Consider the following 10,674-nt stretch of genomic DNA (forward strand, 5'->3'; position numbering starts at 1 on the left):
GAGAACATCCGCTGCCTCATCAGGATCATGCCCAGGCATTGTCGGGAGGTCATACAGGCACGTGGAGGTCACACACACTACTGAACCTTGTATAAAGGGCATTACATCATCATTTTGAATATAACTCCAAATCCAGACCTCCATGGGTTGATACAGTTGATTTTCATTGATAATTTTTGTGTGATTTTTGTGGTCAGCACATTAAACTATGGAAAGAACCAAGTATTAAAAATATTTCATTCGTTCAGATCTACGTGTTACTTTAGTGTTCCCATTATCTTTTAAGAGCAGTGTGTGTGTGTGTATTATATATATATATATATATATATATATATATATATATACGTTTGTTAAATATACAAGTTTGACTGTTGCAGCAATTATTAAATTGCAACAGGCACCGTTTGCCTGTTATTAAATTGCAACAGAAAGTTGATCAGATTCACCACCCTTTTCAAGTATAACATCCACCTCTATATTATTGCAGTGACTTAGCTAATCCACGTGATGGCGCTAGTGTGTTAAAGGGGATACAGTTCTCTTGCAGCCGAAGAGCTCATATAAGAGACAAGATAAATCCTCTTTTTTTTTTAACCTTCAGATTTCGTTTTGTTTCAATTCTCTGACAAATATTGACTAAAATAGTCTTTTAAATATACTTTATCATAAAAATAAAGTTTAACATTCACATTGAACATTTTAGATAGTAATGAATACACCGCTCTCACATTTGGCGCTAAACCCCAAAGCATGAATTGCAGGGTTTGAACAAAGCCGGAAGTAAATGTCAGTGATCCTCTTGCTTCCTCTGATCCATCGCCAGAAACTCCTTGTTCGAGGAGACGTGAGGCCGCCCTGACAACAGAGCCTTCTACCCATCCCCTCTCTCTCTCTCTGCCTCTAGCACGAGTCGGGAACCGTTAAAAAGCAGTCCTTTGTTTTAGTTGTAGCTGACCTTTCAGCCTCTCTTGGTTTTATTTAATCGCTTAGTATATCCCTTACGATGGCGGCAAGTGCAAAACGAAAACAAGAGGAGAAACACCTGAAGATGCTGAGAGAAATGACGAGTTTGCCTCCCAACAGAAAGTGCTTTGACTGCGACCAGCGCGGCCCAACCTATGCCAACATGACTCTTGGCTCTTTCGTTTGTACGTCTTGCTCTGGCATCCTGTAAGTTGCATTGTGACCTTTGCTTCGACATTGCCTACACAATGTGGCGTTTTAGGACGTCCCTGTCATACATGGAAACTGAACATTTGAGCTCGTGTTAATGTTAGGCAGACAGCCAAAGTGCGACTTTGGCAGATTTGGCGTTGTCTTGCTGTGCTGTTTTGGGTGGGGTACACAGAGATGTCAGTGTTTCACAAAGCAGGCAAACGGGGCAGCCACCCTCTATGCTAGCTAACTTTAGCCTGTACTGCTAGCCAGTGAACTTATCTGACACTTGCAAGCTAGGTCTACGGATAAGCATGTAGCCAGCTGCTACTACCAGTTGCCAGTGACATTATGAAGTACAGCGGCTAAACTGCTGGTTTGATGACCGGGTAATAGTATACTTCTCGTATATAAACACGTAATAATGTGTACTAAAAAGTATGTAATCAAGAGGAGTTATAAATTATACTGTTTTATAATTAATAACTCCTCTATAATATCTCTGTAGTATTAATTATACTTTCACAAGCCCATATGTCTAATACATGATATTAAACATATGGGCTTGTGAAAGTCATGATATTTTGAGATACTACTGTTGTTTGCCTTTGTGGTTATTGTAAAGTGGTAGTGCAAATGAAGTTTTGACTTGATTTTATTTTATTTTTGATAACTGTAACACTGTATGCTATCATCAGTTGTATTTATGTCACCCTATCTTTGTTTGTGATTTTTAAAGCTACTGACGTAGTCCAGCTATATTAATGGGATATTAATGGGACTTTCACTCAGCAGTCAGCTGAGCAAGATTTCATATACAAATTCTCAGATGTCTGCATTTCAAAGCTGTAAAAATCTATCCACTGTAATGGTAGTTACAGTCTAACGGGGTGTTTTGACTTCAAACAACATTTGCCTGACTTAAAGCCTTGCTTTGCAGTTGTATAACCAAGCATCTGTAGCTTGGGATTTGGGATTAGTGAAACATCCTATTTCTTCTTTTTCTGCTGCAGATGTAACGCCTAACTGCAGCTGTTAAATGTGGATGTTAAGAGATTTTGTTTCATTGTGATATTTCTAACAGGTTTAGAGAGAAGCTCCATATGATATAACATAGGAATAACAATTTATTACTTGAAGAACATCTATGTTGGTGATTTCTGCGATTAATCAAATTTTTTCTTACTGTCATATTACTGTAACTCTAAATTAATAAAGACCTGATTATAAGTTACATGTTTATGTTGATTTTCCCACCCTTAATATTTATCTATCTATCTATCTATCTATCTATCTATCTATACATATATATATATATATAGATATAGATATAGATATATAGATATAGATAGGTAGATATATATATATAGATAGGTAGATAGTAGGGCTGTGACGATATGCTTTTGTCTCGATTCGATTCGATTCCGATTTTTTGGGGCTGATTCGACTTAAATTGCGATTCTCAAAATTCTTAGATATTGCTGATTTTCAATTAAAAACCCCCAAAAAATTTATAAAACCTTTTTTTGCTTGTAATTTTTCTTGATTTCAGTTAGGAGAAAACAACACAGTAGCCAGACCATCATTCTGCTGCTATAATGCCCAAGAAGACAAGTAAAAAGATCAATAAAACTAATAAAAATGACAAAAAATCTATAGTAGATTAATTTTATTTCATTGAAAAAAAAAAAAATTTCGTTTAACAAAAAAATCGATTTTAAAATTGTGAAACAAAAAATCCTGAATTACGATTCTTCGATTTTCCCACCCCTAATACATAGATATTTTTTTTGTTAAAAAAAAGATTTTTCAAATAAATAAAAAATAATCTATTATAAAATTTTGTAATTTTTATTGTTTTTATTGATCTTTTTACTCATTCTTTTACTCATTCTGCTGCTATAATGACCAAGAACACAAGTAAAAAAAAACAAACAAAAAAAAAACCAATAAAAATGACCAAAAAAACTTTATAATGGATTATTTTAATTTTTTTTTTTAAAAAAAAAAAGGATTTTTCAAACAAAAATCTGGATTTTAAAATTGTGAAACAAAAAATCTCAAACAAAAGCTGCATCTTATTTCTTTTTGTAATCAAAAATTTTTCCTTTATGTTGTTTCCCATTACTCTTTGATCATTTGCTTTGCTCACAGAGAACCTACCGCTCAGTGGCAACAAGCCCATTGTTGTATAAATATGTTTACAAGTGCAACATATTTGCCACACTGTTTATTTCCTATAAATATTGTCAAAACGTATTTTGTTGTTGATTAACTAAGAAATACCACCATTCAAGTTTGTTTTATGTATCATCAGCAAAAGGAAACAAATCAAATAAATGTGATTTATTTGATGTGATTTGCCCAAATGTACATTTCAAGTCTTGTGTTACTCCTTGTGGTAGTGTCTTAAAGCTAATTGTTCAGCTTCCCCACCGTCTATCAGTGTCCAAAAAATAGCTTTGATTCAACTTCTTTCAAAGGTTTTCAAAGTCTAGTCATGAGGTAATGTTGTCCTGTTATTGATAAAATCAGAAAGACTTGCAGTAGGTTATTGTCAAGTAAATTACCCATACATCTATCCATCCTGATCTACAGTGTTTATTCCAGCCTGCAGCCTTTTCTGACCAATAAATTGTCAATTTATTCATGATTCATTGGAATCCATTTGCTATTTTCCAGATTGAGATAATGATCTATTTTCAAAAATGTTGATCTGTATTTGTTTCACAGTTCAGTGAATCCCTGCTGCTTAGATTTTAGTTTTGACCATGAAATACAGTTTTCTTTTGATAGTCATTTATAAAAATTTAGATTTTGTTTCATTGTGATATTTCTAACAGGTTTAGAGAGAAGCTCCATATGATATAACATAGGAATAACAATTTATTACTTGAAGAATGTCTGTGTTGGTGATTTATGCGATTAATCAAATTTTTTCTTACTGTCATATTCTTTTCTTACTGTGGAAAGTAGCTGTTCTCTCTTTCAACACCAAGATCACAATAGCAAAGTCTTCAATGTAAGTCAGTGTAGTGTGTTGAGAGATTTTCTGTAGTTTGAGATCACATTCACAAACTCTGCGCTGTCTGATATGTGCAGGAAGTCGGGTGTGATTGTAGGCTCAGGAAGTGGTATGGCCCCACTGTGGTGCTACATCAGCAGCATGTGATGTTGTGCGTGTGCAACAGGAAGTGGTAGAGTTCAGATCACTGTGTTTCTCTATTGCTCTTGTTCTCTTAATGTTTTTAGTTCCTTTTTATTTGAGAATGACACAAGCATTACAAGGTAGTGTTTAAATGTTCATTCACAGCTGATTTATTTAGCTAACTACTATGTTTGTGTTATTAAATGGAATAAAAATAGAAAATGACAGCTACACAGTAGCATTTGATTTTATATTTATAAAACAAAGTATAGTACAGTCTATACTTTATGCCACAGTTAAGTATAGTTTTCAATTATACTTCTTTAATTCAGACCTTCTTTTTCTTACAAGGTATAAAATGGACTATTGTAAAGCCATGACTGCGTATCATTTTCCTGCTCATCATTCATCATGCATTCCCTATAGACCAAAGCAACTTTAGTTGCACTTCCTTCCACTTTGTAAGACTGCTTTTTTCTTTTTTTTTTTTTTTTTTCTTTTTTTTTAGGACACAAAAATTAATAAATTAGCCTTTCATGTGGCAATACGTTGCCATACCTTGTCTTTTTCTGTGAATAATGTTGCCAGAATAGCTCCACTAGAACACACATAAATCATGTACTCTGTGACATTGTTTCACAGCAGAGCTTCAGCTTTGCTCTTTTTACGTTTAGGCACCACAAATATAAAAACACTGTTTTTAAAAGGAGATTTTTTTTCCTTGAAGTCATTGCGTTTGACTAGCAGTCACAGGTTTTCCAGCATCCTTAATTATAGGGTATGTAATGAATTTAGTTTAGGCTAGCCATCTTATTTACCTTTTTATTTATTTGTAATCTATCTTTTCACTGAAATGATAATATATAGTATGTAGTTGCATAATTTCAGATGGAGAAGGAATGTTGTTTTTATTGTAGATGCCACTGAGTCTTGCTCAGGAGTGCTTTTTTTGAAAGAAAAACACCTTGTATTTGTCAGCAAAATTAGGCATGTTTTTCATGTTCAGCTGTAAGTTTATAAGTAAGCTGTAATAGTTGATCAAAACATGCAAGTTTTCATTTGTTAATATTTTAATTACTGTTATGGTCCAATTACCAATTATGGTAGATTTCTGTAAGGGAGGGAATGGCAGAGGCACAACTACTTACAACTGTCTTTTCCCTTGTAGTTGAGGTTATTTAATGGGTGGTGTTGGAATCTGCTATGTAAACACATTCCTTGTGAAGGTGGGGGCCTTCCCAGGAGAAACACCTCTCACAATGTTTCTTACTGGAGGATTTCTCATGGCAGGAAGCCTCCCCACTCACTGTGTTCCTGAGTATGCAAGGATGCAAAGGTAACAAGACAGTGTCCAAAGTGGGCAGGTGTCACAGACACTAAACACAACTGGGAAAATGAATTATTGACCTATTACTGAATGTGACTTTAACTGTTAAACATTTCCTGTTCCCCATGCCATTTTCATTTCTTTTAATAACTGTGATGACTCAGTAATGACTGTGCTATCTAAGTGCTTATTTCAAAGAGTTGACATTTTCTTTGATAAAAAAGGTAGTTATTAAACCAATAAGAGCATGTAGGAGATACTCTTTGCAGTGACCTAGGGCAGTAAAATGAGGCTTTTCACAAGCCTCTCCCTTCTTGTGTAAGTTAACGCTGCCAGTTTCTCTCACCCTGAAGCTGTTACAGTATGCAAATGAGATGAATCTCCCTGGCTCAGCTGTCCTGGTATACAGTAGCAACTAGGTCATAATTATTTTACTGTACAATATGTGATATTCAGATACACAATGTTGCTTTATATAAAGTAAAAATGGGTTGGTTAAGTTGCGTACTTGTAAACTAAAAACAATCATGTTTTTTCAGAATGTTGATGCAGTTGTTTGTGTTAATTATTACTTTACAGTTTAAATCTCCCATCAGAAATAAATAATTGTGAAATAGGAGGTCAGTGAGGCTCTAGTGCCGTAACATTTTGACACTGAAGAAGCCAGTTGGCAGTTTGTTTTTTTTTACATTACAGCTGCTTTAAAATAGTGTCACTTTTATTAAACTAGAGTTTTAATTCCTGATTGTAATTTAGACAGAGAACAGAGAATATTCTGATAAAAACAAGGTGGAAACTAAAGATGCTTTTTAAATGTATAGGTTGCATTATATGATTTCTATGATGAAGGGGGGGATGGAGTTGGGGCTGTAGCAAACAAACCAGTGAAACAACTGGGAAGAAATGCTGCTGTCATATTTAGACCTTAAGGGCAGTGCAACTTTCTCCCCATTTCTGACCTAGTTTTATCTCTGTTAGAGTAGAATCTGATCATTCACCTGCCCCAGGCACTGCAAAACAAACCAACTGTTTTGTAGACCTGTTTCTGACAGAACAAAGTCTTTTACTTTAGTTTGTTTGATAAGTTGATAACACAAAAACAGGGGAATCAATATATATTTTCAATTTATTGTGTTTATTTTTAAACAAGTAATTTCATCTCCTGATTCACTCCACATGTTTGTGGGTTTTATTGGTTTGATCATTTGAACAGTATTGTGTTTATGGCAGATCTATTAAATTTAACATTTAACAGTCATGTTGATTAGATAGATTATGTTTTTTCTACTTTTACTTTTTCCTAGAAAGGGTCACTATTACATAACTCCCAAGTTGATCAGGTGATACTTTTAAAAATACGTCCTTGTAATTCCCATGGACCTGCTAAATGTTACAGTGAGGACATAGAGAGCCCTTCCTCATGGTTTCTCTGGTAGTGTCTTACATCACTCTCGTTTTCTCCAGTGTGAGTTGACAGAGCTCACTTCTTGTTTATTTCCTACTGTGCACTGTATGTGGAATAAGTTGTGGTTGATGTTTTGTGTCAGAGCTAGAGCTCAGTGTAACTGTGTGTAATGCATTGAGAAACAGTTTAGCGGTAGATGTGTTAAGGATGGAGGGACTTTCAAAATACGTTCTGTAAGAGGTAACAGCAGTGAATAATTTAGTGACCTACTCTAGTATTTCATTGTAGGATCTGGCATGTCTTTGTGTGGCATTGTATTTGTAGTTGTGACACTTTGGATCTTATTTCCGAAACAATTGTCACTACTTCTTTAATAAATATAAGTCTAAGTAGATATCCTACCTGCGGAGCTCTTGAATTACAAAACTTATGCCTGGATATAAGTTCTGCGTCATGGAGTTTATTTTACATGCCCTTGAATGGGTGCCATGTGGTCAATGTTTTATGTTGAGGATGTCTTGTCAATATGTCCTGCTGACATCACCTATTTGCTATAAACTGTGATAAAAAAGTTGCTGCTGGTGTTGGTTTCTTCATCACAGTCCCATCTAATGTCATACTTTGACTGTTAGTTTCTAATATTTTTGTTAATGATCACACACCCTTCTTTTACTGACAGTTAAACGTTAATCAGACTCAGCTAGTCACACTTAAAATAGTCTGTCTGCATCAGAAATACTCTTTGGTCACCTTCACACCTGTAACAGGTATTGACCTTGAAGCAGGTTATGAATTAGTCCTCACCTCTGAAATATTCAGTAAAAACCCTGATGATGGTCCTTTCCAGTTATTACTGTTACAAGGTGTTTTAAATTTCAGTCACTCCACCATGAGCTGTGACCCTCTGAGGGAAAATTAGCCAGGCTTTTTATGGGACAATGGGTGCTACTCTGTAAGTGAAGTTTCTAATTGAAGAACTTTCGTTGTTTTACTGAACTGACAAATTGTGTTCAGTCAGTGCTAGCTAAAGAGGTGTTTAGCCCTCTACCTTTGTTCTGCACCTATCCCTTTTTGTTTCTCTGTCAGTATGTCTCTACATGATGCTGTCTTCTTGTCCTCAGTTATACACACCAGCAGCCTGTCAGCTTGTAGCTAAGTAAATGGCCCCATCTGCAGAGGTTGACTCTGGAGTATGTCTATATGAGGTTCTCATTTTATAGTGTCCTCAAATTAAATTGACCCAAGTCTCCATTTCTTCACCTCCAGACGAGGACTGAATCCACCTCATAGAGTCAAGTCCATCTCCATGACAACATTCACGCAACAGGAAATCGAGTTTCTACAGAAACATGGCAATGAGGTAAGTAGCCTTCTGTTTTCTCACTTAACATATTTATTGATTACTTGTGAGTTCACCTTCCAGCTGCTGTTACATACAAACGTAAAAGTATTTTAGAAAATCACAGAATTTTAACAAGTGCGAATATGGAAAAACATATTCAAGTACATCCTTTATACTCTACATTTAGATCCAGGTGATAAAATGATCTCACATTTAGAGCCAAAATAAGTTTTTGTGGGTATTAATAAGCACGATAAAAGCACAAGCAAATACACCCGTGTGAGCCAGTAAATTGAAATAAATAAATAAACATCAAACTGGAACAAAAAGCTAAGCTCAGTGCTGGGGACTGTTATTGTGCAGCCTGAGGTGACTTGCAAGGAAGGAATGCTGCATAAGTGTCTGAGCAGAATACACAACACTATGTACTTTCTATATAACACAGAGATAAGAGATGCTTTTTATGTATTTATTTATTTACTTTTTTATCAATACTTGGTTCACTCAAAACTTAATTTAAAGTGTTTTGTGACAGAATTAATCAAATAAATATCTGAAATCATTAGTTCAAGTCTCAAAGTTACAAGAGGAAAATATGTCTAGCAGGGCTGTAGTCATTTCTAAATCCATAGTTTAATTAACTTTGGTTATTTAATTTTAAAGTGGGTTTTTTTTTAAGTGCATTGGTGTTTTGTATTTGTGCCACAATTTCAACACCCACCAGTAATGTTGCATAAACAAAAATTTCAAATGAATTTTTATGCATTGATGTCCTTAATTTTGACAATCGCAAACATAAAATAAATAAGAATTAACTGACCCGAATATTTTCACTACAAGGACAGACATAAGATTTTTTCAGGGCAAATATTCTCTGACTGTTTTTTTTTTATTTATTTTTATAACTTTCATCTGAATGCTAATAAAGTGTTTGAACTTAAAATTATGTGTGTGGTTAGCAGATTCTTTATAATAAAGTGTGATTCAGGCTGTCATTTAGCCATCCTAATCTGTGTCATGGCTGTATATTTGTGTTGCGCCTAGAAACCAAAGTCCATCAGGTCCATTGCCACGTAAGACACGTTCCTGGTAAATGGGAGTATGAAATAGAACAACGCCACCCGGGAAGCATAACCTATTAAAAGCTGTTAGAAAGTGGCCGACCGGGCAGACAGTCAGTAGACTCAAGGTTGGAGCTGATGCTCATACCCTTCAAGGCTGCGGAATAAAGATTACAACCTCAAGCAGTTTTTTATGTCCTTGAAGAGCATTTGGATACAGAAATAAAAAGTGAAAAAAAAGGCAGCCCATACTTTAAAATCCAAAACAAAAACATGAATTTGAATGTAAAACCCAAAGCCAGTAAAAGATAAGATTATTTTTTCTCCACACAGAAATGTTCAACTTTTCACTCTAAACTTTAGAGCAAAGGATCATAAAAGTCTTTAAACATTTAACCCAAAAAAAAGGTAAAACATGACTCTTTGTGCTTGTGGATACAGTTGCAAACTAAAAGTGAACTTATGAAATGAAATATTGATTTATTAAGTTATCTATTTGCATGTCCTCATTTATTTTGCCTGAGCGGTGAAGGCTGGCAAAGTTCTTTGTAGTTTGATGTGTGAAAAAACTTTCAACTCTACATCACTTTGTTACATTTCAGGTGTGTAAACAGATCTGGCTTGGTCTTTATGATGACAGAACCTCATCTGTACCAGACTTCAGAGAACCACAGAAAGTCAAAGAGTTCCTTCAAGACAAATATGAAAAGAAGAGATGGTAAGCCTCACCGATGAACTTAGAACTATACACTTAAATGCTCTACAGTGGAAAGCTATGAGCAGGAATACACAGGCATGAAGCCTTTTTCTGTGGCTCTTTTCCTTCTCTCTGGCTCAAAGGCAGCTCATAGCATTTAGCCTTCAGCAAGCCACTGAATACCCCTCTTTAAGTGCTGTGAATGTAGGTCACTATAGTCAAGCTGCTCTATGTGCATGACAGAATTGACACTAGGAAGTTGTAGGTTTCTTGGAATTATATGTGACAATGGAGGCATAGTTGTTAAAATGATGATTTTAGTATCTTGATCATAGTTGCTACAAATAAAACCAAGAATATGTTAGGTTTTCTATTTGCAAAATGACTGGTTATTCACATTAAGTTAGGATAAGTTCAGATTAATGTAGTAGGAAAAATTAGGATGCATCTTAACACATTTTTATGGATATTCTAATTTTTCATCCAGAGAATGGGCCTTCTTATGAAAGATATTTTTAGTCCCTCTGATGTTGAGTCTC

General features: G+C 35.0%; 1 protein-coding gene across 9 annotated transcripts in view; it reads left to right on the forward strand.

Moving 5' to 3' along the window:
* Nucleotides 1-887: 887 nt before the first annotated feature.
* agfg1a (ArfGAP with FG repeats 1a) overlaps nt 888-10,674 on the forward strand; it is a 23,324-nt gene continuing 13,537 nt past the window's right edge. For all 9 annotated transcript variants that reach the window (XM_079246464.1, XM_079246468.1, XM_079246470.1 and 6 more), the window contains exons 1-3: nt 888-1,170; nt 8,302-8,395; nt 10,041-10,156. In XM_079246464.1, coding sequence (XP_079102590.1) covers nt 1,004-1,170; nt 8,302-8,395; nt 10,041-10,156 — 377 coding nt within the window. In that variant the 5' untranslated portion in view covers nt 888-1,003. The remainder of the gene's footprint in view (nt 1,171-8,301; nt 8,396-10,040; nt 10,157-10,674) is intronic.

The sequence above is a fragment of the Telmatherina bonti genome (genome assembly GCF_933228915.1).
Source record: "Telmatherina bonti genome assembly, chromosome: 9".
NCBI classification, from domain to species: domain Eukaryota; kingdom Metazoa; phylum Chordata; class Actinopteri; order Atheriniformes; family Telmatherinidae; genus Telmatherina; species Telmatherina bonti.